At 38.9% G+C, this 16186-nt stretch overlaps 1 protein-coding gene across 6 annotated transcripts in view; it reads left to right on the top strand.

Annotated features, from left to right (window-relative positions):
- diaph2 (diaphanous-related formin 2) overlaps positions 1–16186 on the top strand; it is a 437687-nt gene that overhangs the window by 242227 nt on the left and 179274 nt on the right. For all 6 annotated transcript variants that reach the window (XM_058797344.1, XM_058797348.1, XM_058797349.1 and 3 more), the window contains one exon: positions 15378–15476. In XM_058797344.1, the coding sequence (XP_058653327.1) occupies positions 15378–15476 (99 nt within the window). The remainder of the gene's footprint in view (positions 1–15377; positions 15477–16186) is intronic.

Below are 16186 nucleotides of genomic sequence, written 5' to 3' on the forward strand. Positions count from 1 at the left end.
CTGAAGCACCAGGGAAAGGTCGACTGATGCTCATCCTTTCCGTCAGATGGAAATTGACAGTCAGGAAAATAGTTCTGTCTTACACTGATGTCCTACTTTAAAAGTGTAATACTTAGGTGTTGGAAAATGGAAAGCCAGTACAGTACTTAATATGTGTGGATATCTGCAATATGCAATATGGCAAGTTGGCACATTGGCATATTGAGTGGAATGCTAACAGTTTGCCCTGCTCCCTGAATTTTCAAAAAGATCAGCGAGGGGCCTGGAGAATGTTTGAAGTCCCAGGAGGAGTGCTTGATTGTGGACAGGAGGGAAGGCATGAGTCCTTACCAGACCCCTAACCTGGATGAATCTCAATAAATGCTGTGTGAAATTACTTACCTTGTGAAAATGAAGACTGGCTGCTCTCTCAGATTTGAAGCTGCCTGCCGTTTGAGCTACTGTAAAATGCTAAAAATGATTGCTTCACTTATTTGTGATTTTATTTAAAGTTATTCATATATAAATGTATTTAATTCATTTGAATATATATATATATATATATATATATATATATATATATATATATATATAGTTATAGTTATATTCAGTTAGGATATTCCATTTCCACATTTTTCTCTCTTCTTCTGTTTAAATTCCACACACTCTGTTGCTTTTAAGAATTAGCAGTGGGAGTGGGGTGAAGTAAGAATTTGCACTGTATTCCATTACCGATTCTGTTTCAACATAAGCTGTCTTTCAAGCCCCATGAAGTGCCCATGTGAGTCAGTGTAAGGATTTGCCAGAACTGGGTGAGGGAGATTAAAGACTCCTTCTGGTTTGGCTCTGTTTGATGTTGCTGTGGTGGTTTTGTTCGCTTAGGCCTTTTCTGACAAATATCATTACCACTTTGCTCCTATAGTTCTACACACAGCATCTTCAGGGCGAGTCGCCCACACGCCCAGAGCTGCTGGTCCAGATAAGACTCGGGAGGGCAGGAAGGCCGCTATGAAACCTTGCTTCTAGACAGCTGGGCTAAAGCTGACCTGATCTGCACCGACTGTCATTAATAATGGAAGAGTAATGGTAGTCCATTTTCTTTTCGGTATCATCTATACCTGGGATGCGTCATCCTCCTTGCTGTGGTCTGAACTTTAGAGCTGTTTCTCTTTATGTTTCTCGTATCTAAAGTGGAATGAAGTCTGAATCCACTGCTCAAGAGATAACTCAGTGCTACATAGTGTTTTTTTTGTTTGTTTTTTCAAATCTATATGGGTAAATAAAATACATGGCAATAATGTAATAAATCATAATGTAAACAAATAAATACATTTATATATATAATCAGGTTATATGGATATATTTCTTATGTTATATTACAGTCAAATCAAAAATGATTCAGATACCAGATCTGAGTTCTTGTCATATTTTATTACCATTTTCTAAACTATAGTGAATAAACTGTGAGAAATTTTGAAGGTATCTGAATAAATGTTGATTTGACTGTATGATATGTGGCATTATTTATAGATTACATTAAATTACAATCAACAATGCAAGCTTGATTATTGTTATGACAAGTGATCTCAAGGCTTTTGGACCCCACTGTTGATTTGGTCATTCATAGTTTATTGAAGTGAGTGGAGCGGGAAACAAATTCTTGTAATTTGCCATCGTCCACAATGCACTTGTGTTCATTGAAAGGCAGATCTGTTACTATCAGTGCCTGTGTATTAGTGTGCAGTTTTAGAGGCTTCACAGTGAGCGGTTAGCACAAGTTGAAACAGAAAGGAGATCAAAGCTGAGAGCAGCATTTAAAGAGATGGCAGCTGTGAGCATTTAAGTGGTAAAGTGCTGGAAAATGTTGTACTTACATGTTGGAGCTATGGTGTGGGATTGCATTTCTTCAGCTCTTTATGACTAGTAATGGCCATATTCTGGCCACAGTGTTTTAACACAATTGCTTGGTGAAAGCATATCATCATCGTCTCTCGTCTGTCTTTTTATATGGAATGATTCGTTTGCTACCACGCTACATTAAGCTGCATTAAGTAGTCTGTTTTCAAACCTCGCTTTCAAATGAGACTTTACACTTTCTTTTGAATGATGCCTCGTTCAATTTCTCTCACATTTCTTCTCATTTTCTGGTTGTCCTTCTCTCTGTCTCTCTCTCTCACCCTGCTTTAGTATTCTTCTGTTTATTGTTGTATAAGTGAACCAAGACAGCCATCAGCTTGCATATCACCCTGGAAGAAAATTATGGTTATTTTCCTCGAGTCTCTGTGTTTTGTACCCTTTTTTTTTTTTTTCTTCAAATGTTGCACACCTTGCTGAGATCCACAAAGTGCATGTCAGTCAAAGGTGTATTACTTCTCTCTCAAGTGGACATCTGTTGAATTCTCTTCCATATTGCCATGAAAGCCCAGCGTGTGAATGACATGAATTGTGCGTGCTGAGAGAGAATGCATAGACCTGAATGTTACAGACAGATCCAGACTAGACTCTTCTGAATAGATCAAGAGTGAGCCAAGAGCCAGAGAGGATCATGAACCTGCTGTAGAGCTTGACAGGCTTAGTAAATAAAGCAAAGATAACCTGTTTCTGTGTGTTTGTGTATGGATACACACATAGTCTAACTCCCTGCCAGCCTTACTTCAGCCCTGTGAAGCTGATGAAAAAGCCAAAGGAAAAGCTTCAAACAGCACATTGCACTTGAATTTCTGTTCAGATCTGAAATGTAAAAGAATGATTGTTCTGTCCCTTTAACCCTTTTGATCTGTACTATTGTGTTCTTGAGATCTTAATGTCTTGATTCAATGATTTTTATTTAATTCCCTAATTATTTGAAAAGTAATTATTATTTTATTATGTTTACTGAGCCCATTTGACATTTAATTTAATTTAATTTAATTTAATTTAATTTAATTTAATTTAATTTAATTTAATTTAATTTAATTTAATTTAATTTAATTTAATTTAATTTAATTTAATTTAATTTAATTTAATTTAATTTGAAGGAATTATGTTGTTATTATTATTATTATCATCATTATTTTATTTTTTATTTATTTTGGTCACACTTTAAGGCCCATTTCTCCCTATTAACAAATCATTAACTATAACTTTTGCCTCAATAAAAAAAAAAAAAAAGAAAAGCTGCTTATTAATAGTTAGTAAGATAATTGTTAAGTTTATGTATTAGGTATTCTTTTTCATTTTCTTTTTCTTTTTTTATCTAGTTTTTATGAGTTGCGTTCTAAAGCCGCTTGACCCAAAAAATCCAAAGAACCACTTTCCATCTCAGTTTGAATAGGCATGACTCTTCTGATATCACAAATGGAGTTAAGAACCATTTGATGTGAACCTTGCCTTAGAAGGATGTGTCATTGTGTGGGGCCAAAGGAAAAGAGACTGAATAAGAGATAACCACACATCTGTCTGATGATAAATGGTGTCTTTTCATTCCCGAGCTTTCACCTCTGTAATTCACGTTTAATTTAGTCTGGCTTTGATGGAGAGCAGAGATCCGGTTAGATCACAGAGCGACGACTTACAGCGCCACCGCTTAACCACGGCCACTCTCGTCCTCTATTGATCCTGACTGCCTTCAAAGAATTCTGTGCGATTCCATGATCATATTACACGGGCCTTCAAAGTGCACTTCTTCTCCCTTTCTCTACCGGAATGCTGGGGGAGATCTCGAATATATATCTGTTTGGGTTGAATTGTTTCCTGAGCGAAGTCAATAGCTACATTTCCTCTCCTGGAACCGAGTGACCCTAAGGCTTGCTCGTAAAGGTCCGGCTGTAATTTGATGTTGTTTATAGATTTGTTTACTTCAGTATGTGCTCCACTCTTGGATCTACAAAGCCACCATCACACTACAAACGCATTTTTGTGCTTTTATTCAGTAGAATTTCTTAATGTTACTCTAGTGGGAAAAAAAAGGATGACAAGAAAATAGTTGAAAAAATCCTTCTCTCTGTGAATTTATATTTTGAGGAACAACTTGTTCTGCACTGGTTGCGTGCCGTGAATATCTCGAATCAATGAGGAGGGGTGTGTTTTTGCTCTTTTGATCAGACATACGGTTTTTGTCTGCTGGACTATAAAACACCATGAAGTTAAAAAACTATAAAGTTAATAAATACTTCTTTGAATAGGCTAGTACATAAATCTAACTAGCAGCTTCTAAATTCATGATAGAATCCACTAAGCAACAACATAGCATATTTTTTTAAATTATTTATTTACTATTATAGTATTTCTGAATATTTGTTGTCTGTTAATATTTATATTCAGCTTTAATATATTTTATTTCCATTTTAGTTGTTTTAGTACTTTAATTTAAATGCATTTTCAGTTACACTGCAAAAAAAAAATCAATATTTTATATTTAATATGATGTATTACTTGCTGATTCTTTGTAATTATTTGTAAAATGTACTCGCAATTTTTGAGTGTTTTTCATCTAATAGTTACATTTTTATATTTTGTGTCTAATATTTATTGTCAGTGAGTAAAGAAAACTCGTTTTATTTTTGGTGTTTTTGCCTTTTATTTGACAGGACAGTAGTGAGACATGAAGCAAAGTGGGAGAGAGAGAGTGCATGGGATTTTTGTTGTTGTTGTTGTTGATTATTGATATTCACTCTACAGAGAATTTTTCTGCACTGGTTTGGTTCTGATTGGGTGAAAAATCTAGGACTAGATCGCAGAGGTTTTTCAAAAAAAACAAAAAAGCCAAAAATTACAGTTTTATTTAAATTAACAAAAATTGTACTATTAAAAAATTTAATAGTTTCAGTTTTAGGTAACTATAACAACACTGGTGAACATCATAGCAACCTCATAGCAACACCTTCACATCACGCTGGCAAGCACCACTCGTATATTCGTCAAAAAATGTCAGATCTTCTTTTTTTATATTGCTGTTAAAACCAGCAGTATGAGTTTGATTAAAGTGCTGCGCCATCGTCTGCTGAAGGGCTTATCTTTCACAAATACTGTAAAAGTACCCGGCTATCTCTCTGTGCTCTCAAGCTACTCTTTTACAAAACAAACAAGAGCAGGAAGTTATGAGCGTAAAGCCTCATAACTACATTTACTGGCATAGTTTATACATGATCCAATCCCTGAGTAATCCAGACAGCGGGTAACGGCGGGTCCCATAAACATCTCGTAATCCAGCCTGCCGGGGAAGCAGTTGAGCGTGCGCTTTGGACGCCGTGTGCATGGACACACTAATTCCAAAGTGAAGCGGGTCACAGCTTACACTTTAAAGTCCTGTCAGCCCAGTAATCACTATCTGAGTCAAACCTGAGACGGCACACAAAGCCACTACCAGAATGAATGCTCACCCCGCGCTCTATCATTATAACTCATTATGCTTGACTAGCTTTTGTCATTAAAGCAAACATCGAGGGCTGTAATCAAAGATGGAGTCTAAAGGATGTAACAGAGGGGTCTGGCTTTTTAGGAAGGCAGATCAGAAATAATTGGCTGTTAGGGAAGAGTGCTTTCTCTAAGCTATGCTTACAGACGCTTTATCTGTATAGAGACTTCCTGTTTACTGTTGATTCTGCTTCTGCATCGACACAAATTGTTCTTTTCTAGAATTCTTCATTGTTGTGCAACCAGAACCAGAAGTTTTGGTGATGAAAGAATCCAAGGTTTGGCTCGAGCCAGATGTTCCTCTGACCACCCTGAGCATCTGGACCGGGGTTATCCCATGCAGCGTGAGCCCGAGCCAACGGAGAGCTTTCAAAAACATCAAGCTGCTCTCCTGAATTCCTAGGGCTGCGATCCCTGACTCTCTCTCACATGAAAATGTTTTCATAATGGGTTCTGTTCCTCCTGCCTTCGTCTTTCACTTCCCCTCCCTGGATCACCATGCAACTGTCCCGGCTCTTTGATCTACTGCGTATAATGAAGCAGATGAGCACAGACACTCGTAATCAACCTGGTTTCTCTCAATGAGGTGAAATGAGTACGGAGGCTGTATTTGGATGCAATGTAGTGGTTTTAATCAGGCTGCGTCTGCTTCTACGTATCACCTGTTCATGTTGGACGTGAGCTGACTGAGAAGCGGTGACGTGGGGGTAACTGAAAAGCATATGAAACCGCATGCATTCAGTGCCTGTCAGGAATTGTTTACGCTTGACAAGTGGATCCATAGATCTGTGAAGAGCGGCAATGCATGAATTTCAGCGGCGACTGCCTTCGGTGGGATTGTGGAGACTTACATTTACACTGTTCATACCGTCTGTGGATTTGATTCCGACTGATAATACTGTCTTGCACTAACAAGCGTAATGCCAGGCTGCCTTGAAGAAGTCATTTTATTTGTTCTACTTTATTTTATTTTTTTTATTGTTATCCTCCAGGCAAACTTTGACATTTGTACGCACAACACATGAAGTATTTCCAAAGGCCTCTTCACACCAGGGCAAACAAATTGGATCAACTTATCGGTTAACCTTCAAGATGGAAAGAATAATACTCAGCCACATGTTGAATTAAAAAAAAAAAAAAGTATAAGGGGGAAAAAAAGCCGTCCTCAACAGGTTCTTATTTCTTATTTTCCTCCCCCTCCCACTCGTCAGATGATAAAGCGATCCTTTAAAAGTCTCCCCAGCCAGACTAACAACTACATCACAGCACAGCGGCTGGTCTCAAGGCCACAGATCTTCATCAGAGAAGGCAAACATGGCCACACAACCTCAGCACCCAGTCTGTGATCACAGGGAGTCATAAGAGGCTATATGCCCAGCAGTGTTCCTGTATTACTGACAATAGCTCAGCTCTACCATTAACTTATATAAATAAATTAATACTTTTATTCAGCTAGGATAAGGAAATGTATAATTCTTCAAAAGATTTCTATTTCAAATAAATGCTGTATTTGCTTTGAAATTTCGGTTGCACTTTATTTTACAGTACGTGTACTTACTGGTACTTACAGTGTACTTACCTAAGAAAGTACTGGTAATATAAGGTAACTACATGGGATAGGTTCAGGGTTAGTGCCTTGTTATTACCTAGTTATAGTAATTACTTTAATAAGTACATAGTATGTACATGAGGATCAGGACTGTAAAATATAGTGCTACTAAAATTTCTATTCATCATAGAAAAAATTAAATAAAAATAGTGCTTCTGCACAAATATTAAGCAACACAAATTATTAATAATAATAATAATTATTATTATTATTATACACTTACAAAATAATATATAAATACATTTAAAATAAATATAAATTAATTAATAAATACATATAAATAAATAAATAAAAATCAGTACATTAGAATGTGTCACAGTCGACTTGTGCAGAGAACGAGGAGTCGAGGAGCATAATCAAACCTTCTTTTAATAAAGCACAAACACAGGGAACCATAGAGCACGGGGGCAAAACGAACAATACCGGACATGAGACACAGGGAAACACTAGGCTTAAGAACACTGGAAATTAATCAAGGAGAACAGAAACAGGTGAGGAGAAAATCAAACACAGACGGAGACTAATGAACTAATAATAAAGACAGGAACAGGAAGGACCAAATATGGGCATGGGGAACAAGACACACGTGACAGAATGATTTCTAAAGGATGATGACACACTAAATGTTGTATTATTGACTGAAAATTTAGCTTTGCTATCACAGGAATAAATGACCAAAAAAAAAAAAAGGCCTCTTTTAAATTGCAGTATTATTTCACAATATTCTTTTCAAACATTTTTTTTTCCTTTTAATACACATTTGCTATCAGTTATTAATTCACACTCTTTTAAGACATTTCATGGCCATATGACTGTAGAAGTGAGGTTTCTGTACCATTTCATGTACACTTGTGTACATTCTGTATAGAATAAAAAAACAATGAGCAATACTTTACAGCATTATTAATCAAGGTTAGTTTTCACCTTTGTCCTTTGCATATTCAATTTAAAATTTAAACAATGTATTTGCAAATTAGTATAAATTACTAGTCAGTGTATTATGATTATAAATTACTTTACAATGAACAGTGTTGTTGTGTTAGGTAATAGATTCTTTCTAGACACTAGAAATGAACCATTTGTTGGCCATATGCCTCAGGGATGTGCTTTCAGCACAGAATGAAAGTTTGGCTGGTTTAAATGTAATTGGTCAAACCAGCCCTTAAACCAACCATCTCTTCTCGTAGCTCATTGGCTGAGGGCCTGAATCCAAAGGGCATGGCTGTAAAGCCCTCTGCGGCCAGTTAACAGCCCTGAGGAATGACTCTTCCCACACTCTGTGCACTCTTGAGCTGTCTAGCTAGAAATTAAAGATATGGTTGGGTCTTGGTACTGTAATACCACAGCTTAGAGCTACAACCCATTCATGTTCACACCGCTGAGACCGTCTCTAAAACATGATGTATTTCCCTCGCTCATTATTTCGGCACCTCCTCTTTGTTAAATCCAGGTGATATGGATTCTCACAAATGACCTTACGATAAGGCATAATGTCAGTACGATCCATCGTCTTTCATAGACGCCTGTTTTCATTTCACACAAATGTGATCGTGCAGATTTAATATGAGAGAGAGAGCCTATTATCGGCTTTGCACGCTGCAGCACCATACTATAGGAGAGAGCTGTTAGTGCCACTCTGCCAGATTACCGTATGACTGTGCGTGCTAAGTGAGCTCCAAACCAATAAAAGAAGCCATGCTTGAGCAAGTCCCGCTTCGAACGCCACAAAAATCACTTGCCAAAATTAAGTGGAGGTTACAGCATTGCTTTGTCATTTGACCTAAATCCATTGGATGCTTCATGATATGAGTGTGCACTTTGTGTTTCCCACAACCACAGAGGTTACCGTAAACAAAAGTTTTCTGACATGAGGAGGAGAAACAGGGCTTGGCAATCCTCCTGAGCTCTTATCCAAGTCCAGCTGTTAGTTTCTGAGTCTCAGTGTGTCTCTCACTCATAATGAAACTGTTAGAGAGCCGGTTGTTATTGGGTCAGGCTGTGACCTTTCTAGCTTCTTCTCCACTTAGTCTCCACAGGCTACCAGAAGAACCCAGGGTGAGAATCGGGAGTGTATTAGCGACCCCTGCACCTGGTCATGCTTTGAAAGTCTCTCAGGCATATCACATCGTCCTCAGAGGGGATCAAGCTTTACCTGCCGTCCCATCACAATTATCATTAGCGCTAACCTCCCCCTTTTCCCTTGTTATCGTTAAAGATGATGATAATTGCATGGATGGGAGAGCACGGCCCTCTCCCCCAGCTGTTTTTCTGTGCTGTTCACCTTGAGGCGAGACAGCTTTGTGAAGGTCAAGACTGAGGAAAAGGGGTAAGTTGTTATAGGAAAGATGCCTCCTAATAACCTGACATCAGAAATCTGTCAGAGAGAGGTTGAATTATACTCATTCAGACAAGCTTCCCTTGTATTTATGGCCCACAGACTCTTTTGACATCAACAAACTCTCAGGTACTTGAGTAAAAACAACTCATCACTTCACTAATACAAATGAATAGCTCTAGACACTAATTTTACAATGCACATCATCAAAATGCATTCACCTGTTCCGCTGCAAAATCTCCACCCCAAATTTAGAGCGTATATTAAACACTCAGTGCCAGAATCTTCGTTATGCTGTGCTCAGATTCAATTTGTGTGTGTTTTTCCTTATTGATCGGCCTTTTCCGATCAATGCAGGTTCACTTGGATGAAAGAAAAAGAAACAGTTTAAGTTTTGTCCCTAAAGGATTTCTTTTTCTGAGGGTGTGAGCATGCATGTGAGAGGCTAGATGGTGGGAACGCAGTGGTCGGCTTATATCCAGGCGATAAATTGTTTGCAGGGTTGAGAAAGAGACCTCTCTTTAGCCTTGGTCACTGGCAGAAATAGTCACAGCTGTAATTGTCCAATATAATAATGTTTTTAAACCTCAGTTGTGTGTTTGAGAAATAAAAAAAAAGACTCTCTTTTTCTTGATTTACTCTTCTTTAACATCAATACTCTGTATCTTTATTGTCTACCTTCCTTTATTTTATTTCATTTCCCTCACTGACTTCCAAAAGCTATTCTTAAACTTAGTGCGTGTGTGTGTTTGTTCCTAGTTTTGGAACAACATGAGAGTGAGTATAATGACAGAAACTGAACTTTCCTTTTTACCATACTCTAATTGTTGAAGTATTTTTCACTCAGGCCTAATTTAATTCCTGAAAGAATCTGTCTCGTATTGATTGGCATTGTTCAAGTTTGGACAGTCAGTTTTGCGGAGGTAGATGAGTCAGATTATTCCAGACAGATTGCGCGTTCCGACAGCGCTCTTCCCAGCGGACAGTCAGACATTGTCTGCTTCGTCTGATGCGTTGCCGGGACATTGAACACATTTTAAGAGGACCTGTCATCAGTCTTTTCAGTCCTCTGCTCACCATCTCGAAGCTTTATGTCTCCGTGACTGCTTATGGGTGAATCATTTCGGTCCGGAAGCGAACATGTGGTAGTGTTTAGCTTGCTAATGCTCAAGGCTTTGGCTGCCTGGGGGGAGATATCACATGGACAGCTCCCAGCAGAAGGATTCAAGTCCAGTAAACAATCCCTACGCCCAAATGTGAAGAACTTTGGAAATGAGGAGCTCCCATGGGCTGCCCTCTGTCCAAAAATCACAGAAAGGGCTTGTGTGAACTTGAGTGTGTTTTTCTGTTGCCTTTTTTATTGCTTTTCTTATTGTAAGTTCTATTATTGCTATTGCATTTCACCTCTCATGGCCGCCAAGAGCTATTCTCTCATCCCTACATATAACAATGTCTGTGGACTCAACACACATGTATGTGATTACGTTGGCAGGAGCAATCTTGTTCTGCTAATGTTTTACTAACATTTTGAAACCGCCTTCCCCCTGAATACCTCTCAACTTTGTGTTTTCTTTCTAATGGATCGCATTACTGAAGCATCACTCTGAAATACTGCTGTTTTTATTGCGCCGAAACACCCCGAACATAATCAGTCCTTCACGGTCAGTTTATAACAAAAACCACCTGGCTTTTTTTCTTCATCAGTAGTTGGCCCACTTATTCAATTATTTATTACATTTTCTTGTATTCATTCATGTTATTTATGTCCTCCATGTACACAACATGTCTTGAATTGACTTTAATTTCTTTGTATAAATGCGGTTCTCCATAAAATCTTTAACGAGCCATCTGTATTTGTTTCACTATACACAGCCTGTATCCTTGTAATGCTGTGAGGCCCAGCTCATTTTATTATTATTATTTTTTTTTTTTTACTGTATTTAACACAAAACTAACAAAAGGTTTATCTACATCCAAATAAAACTTTATTTCTCTAGCACTTCATTATGGTGTTTTAGGGAAGCGCTTAATGTAGATCTTTGTTTCTTTTTGTTATTCAGCTTTAATCCTTTAAACTGTAGGCTATATTTTGAAAAACAAAAAAGGCCATACAAAGGAAGTAAATGGGGTCCAATGCTGTTTTGGACATTGCTATTCTTCCAACTTTGTGGGAACACTTTGGCAAAGGCCCTCTTATATTCCAGCATGACTGTGCCCCAGTGCACAAGGCAAGGTCCATAAAGACATGGTTGGATGAGTTTGGTGTTGAAGAACTTGACTAGTCCTGACCTCAACCCCATCAGACACTTTTGGGATGAAATGGATTGGAGATTGCAAGCCAGGCCTTCTCATCCAACATCTGGCTGGCCTCTCAAATGCTCTATGGGATGAATGGGCAAAAATCCCTACAGAAACACTCCAAAATCTTGTGGAAAGCCTTCCCAAAAGGGTGTAAGCCGTTATAGCTGCAAAGGAGTGACCAACTCTATATTAATTATGTATTTAGAACGTGATGCCATTAAAGTACCTGTTTGTTTTAATAGTCAGGTGCCTTTAAAATGGCCAGTAAAGCCTTTCTTAAAAAAAAAAAAAAAATCCAGTTTTGACACAAATAACAGCTCATCAAATGGAGGAGCAGTTTTAGCCTTTTAGAGAGGTGGCGAACACGTCCTGCTTTGTGAGTCTTTTGCTTGTGTCAATACTCTAAGCGTATTCTAGTGGGTAGATCAAGAGGCTTAACTCACTTGGCTGTTACAAATTTTGTCTTGTTTTCCTTGCATGCATTTTTTATTTTTTATTTTTGGCAGAAGTCCTGTTCCCATCATCAGTGATGGACAGAGGGTGGAACCGTAGCCCATCATGCACTAATGTTTTGTATTAGAAACAAAGACATGTCCTGCTTTTCTCTAGTTATTCAGTTCTGCAAGATCACACTTCCTGTAACTACAAAATGGTTGCAAGCCAGCAGATAAGAAGTTCTGTCATAAACACGTAGAGTGGAGTGTAACTGAATCAGCAAGCCTGCTGCAGATACAAAACAAAGCCTCCCAAACTGCCCTTTTCCACTGTAAGTGGAAGTAGCGATGGGCTGAGCTGTGGCTGTTTCTCATTAATCCAGCACCGCTCGGACTGAGGAGGCGCGGACCTGGCGGGCTGTGGATCTCTAACAGCTGAAGAGCCTGAGGATGTGTTGAGAACATCCTGCTGAGAGCGTGGGCTACCCAGGTGGGAGAGCCAGCTGGTGGAAGGGTGTGACAATGCGCCTAAGGGGGTGGTGGGGGTATCTTGAGCTCCACAATATGGCTGAAAGCTGTTCCTTCACCTGCAGCCCTTCCCCTAAAATATTAAGATCCTTCGGGAGCCCTGTTTCTTGGTATTTTATTATCTCTGGTCTTCAGGTTTCTCAGATTGAAGCTGTTTTCTGGGTTGTATCTATACCCATATAATAACCTATCTATCTATCTAGTCTGTTTGTCTGGTCTGTCTGTCTCTGTCTATCTGTCTATCTATCTATCTTTCTATCTACTGAATGGTGCAAAACCCTGGTATGGACTCATGGTGTCATCATTGTGAGACATATTTGAGAGACCGTAAAAGTAAGGAAAGCAGAGAAAGGTCATAATAAAAGTCACAGTAAAACTTCCAGCTTCTAAAATACACTATAAATCCATAGCACTGTTATCAGCTTGTGAAATTTATTTCTGTCATGAAAACTCTCAGATGTATTGGCATGGTAATGTACAACAATGACAATGTTAATGTGTTTGGTCTTGGCGGAATAGATCTGCTACACTGCTGCTGCGGCAGAGCAAGTACCAAGACTTGCTACTGCCAGTATATCCACAACATGCTACAGTGAGCAAGTAAGAAATACTGCTTCTGTGCATATAACATATATGAATACCCCCCCTAGCATACATGATCACCCCGTAGCAAATCTATACAGGTGGAGCTGGGGAAGATGGAGGGTTTTTGAAGTGTGCTGCTACTGCTACAGTAAACACTAGCCAAGTATTTGAATGTTGAGAAGCAAGCTCATTGGCTACCGATATGGAGAGAACCAATCAGCTGTGCCATGTTATAATGATGTCATTATGTCAGATTGAGTTAGACCTATCAGACTGCACCGTCTAGAGTTTCATGCCAGAAGTTTGGATTTAATTAGATATATAATTAATAACTTTTTTGAACTGCAAGCGCTATCACCTGTCAGGGTGTTGAAATGCTCACACAAACTAATTACTTGGTATCCATTTTTCCTGAGCACACCTGAGATTTTAGCATCAAAATAAATAAATAAATCAAACTTGCAGAAGATCCGACTCACTGAGCAGGCTCAGTAGATTCGCCCTCACTTCCAGTCCAAAACAGGCATTCATCAGTTCCACAGTGCTATTGACACAACAGCAAAGGGCCTGTAGCCAGCAGCAAATCCACCTGCTTAGGAGATGCTCCTGCTTTGATAGCTCCTTCACATATGCAGATTTCTTGGGAGAGGTTTGTTTGTATGCGATTTCCTGGGAGACTTCCATCTTGGGCTTAAATAAATAGCGGAGTTGTGATGATTAGCGCTGAGGTGCGCTCCTACTCCCACAAGCAATCTGCCAAACCTAGGCTTCTTCTGTCTTTGTTTTCACCTGAGTATTACCCAGAATCTCTCTCTCTTTCTCTTTCCCTCGGGTGGGTCCCAGAGCTATGGCCTTGATTGCGCTCTAATTTAGTTAGTTAGTAGTTGACTGTGACAATGGTTCGGCCAAGGATTTAGCTGACACATTATGTCACTCAGGGAGAGGCTCTCTTCAAGCAGGCCTCAAAGGGAGCCGGTCCCTCGAATACTAGTCACACACGTACGGAATTAACGTCGGTTTGGGGCTGTTCCAAGCTGCTGTGCCTGCTGCTCCTTAGGATTACAGAAATAACACAATTATCTCCATGGCTCTGAGCCGTTGACAGAGCAAGCCCTGTGTTTGTCAATAGCAGGCCCACAAAATCTCCCTCCAGTATACAGAGCGGCACCGCAGTCACGCGCCGATGGTCTCTTTAGCACGTCGTCTCTATACGTCTGTCTCTCTTGCTGTTTTCTATCTCACCTGTCTCTCTCTATTCCTTTTCTATTTTCCCCTACCTCCATTTTTCTCTTCTCATCCCTCCCTCCCTCGTTTTTTTTTATATGTAATGCTATAAAAAGGAAGTCTGACATGCATCATGTCTTGGTTTAATCGTGACACATCTGCCATGATCTAGTGTTTCTCTGTCCTTATGCTTTCCACCCTGGATCTGTTATCGAGGTGCCATATGTATAATTACCTTATAGAGAGGAACATATGTCATTTTTATTGCTACAGTGGGAGCTCATAAAAAGCACAGGAGTCATGCTTTTCATTTTGGTTAGCCGTATGACAAGACCACATCCAAAATAATACAATCCATTCATCCGATACAATGTTTAGGTCTTGTTTTTTTGTTATTAACGATGCTCACTTAGGTGGGCACCACTTTTCCTCAAACATATGACTTAGATGAAGTATCTAATTTGGCAGTTCTGTTATCATTCACGCACCCTTGTGTCATTCCAAACTCGTGTGACTGACTTTCTTTTGTGGAGTGCAAATGCTATTCTGAAGAATATGTCAGTTGTTTTGCCCATAAAATGAATGTCAACAGCGGTCAAATTTAAAAATACAAAAAAGACATAAAGGTAGTGTGAAACTGCTCTGGGTTTTATTTTGTGCCATTAAGCATGCACCTAGGAACCACCCAGAAAACAGCATAGCAATGTGCTAAGAGCCACTCAGTACACCTGGCAACCTTACAAAACACCCTAAAATGGTGGTGGTGGTTTCTTCAGAAAATGCAAAAATATGGTTATTTTTCCTGTAATCACAGTTTGTGCAGTCATTCTGTTTATGCTTGATGTCTGGAATTTGTTAAACTCTCAGCGTCTGCAAATGTCTACTCATTACCCAAAAAAAAAAAAAAAAACATAAAAAAAATGAGCAGATGCATTTACTGGTTTTGATAATTAATGCTTACCCTCTGGTTCTGTCTCTTTGCTTTCAGTGAAAAAGGACGTGGAAGAAACAGATGACAGGATGACACAATTCAAGAAAAAAGCGAAAGAGCTGCGAATTCTGGATGCCAAGACAGCCCAGAATCTGTGTAAGTTATCAGCATTCCATATCATCTGTGTCCCCTAACACCCAGCCAAGAGCCTCCAGGTCTGTGTTTTTTGTTCTTCCTTCCAAAGTTACATTTGTCTCTAAAGAATTGTCTTTTTTTATTATTATTTAATTTATTTATTTTTTTTTAGAGAATTCCAAAGGTATTTTTGCTCCATACGGGAAAAGATGAATCTAAGCGACTTTCTCTGTACTGAAAGCAGTTCAGGCTGCTGAATCTATAGCCGCAATGTTGTCAGGCTTTGACTGACACTTTTCCTCTGTTCTATTCTGTTTGTTTGTTTTCTTGTTCCTACATATCATGTCAGCTTTGAAATTCCTCTTATCCTCTTGTATTGTCAAGCAGCATTCGTCAGTATTTGCTCTTGCTGCAACAGGTTTTGGGGATGCTGTTTCTTGATAATGGATTCTGCCCAATTCCTCTGATATCAGTTGTATCGTAAACACATAGGAGGACAACAGGAAAAAGGACAAAGCATTTGTGTCTGCCTCATCCTAACCACAGACAAAGCTAAATATTCCCCCCAACCCAAGTGTACTTCCATCTAGGACACTGATTGTTTTAATTGATTGATTCTTGTCCCACATGTAAATAGAAACCAATGGTCAGTAGAACTTATTTATTTATCAAAATCTGTTTAATTAAATTTGGCTATTTTTACAGTTCTACATTGTCTTTACTCCATGACA

The sequence above is a fragment of the Onychostoma macrolepis genome, chromosome 14, assembly GCF_012432095.1.
Source record: "Onychostoma macrolepis isolate SWU-2019 chromosome 14, ASM1243209v1, whole genome shotgun sequence".
Lineage (NCBI taxonomy): Eukaryota > Metazoa > Chordata > Actinopteri > Cypriniformes > Cyprinidae > Onychostoma > Onychostoma macrolepis.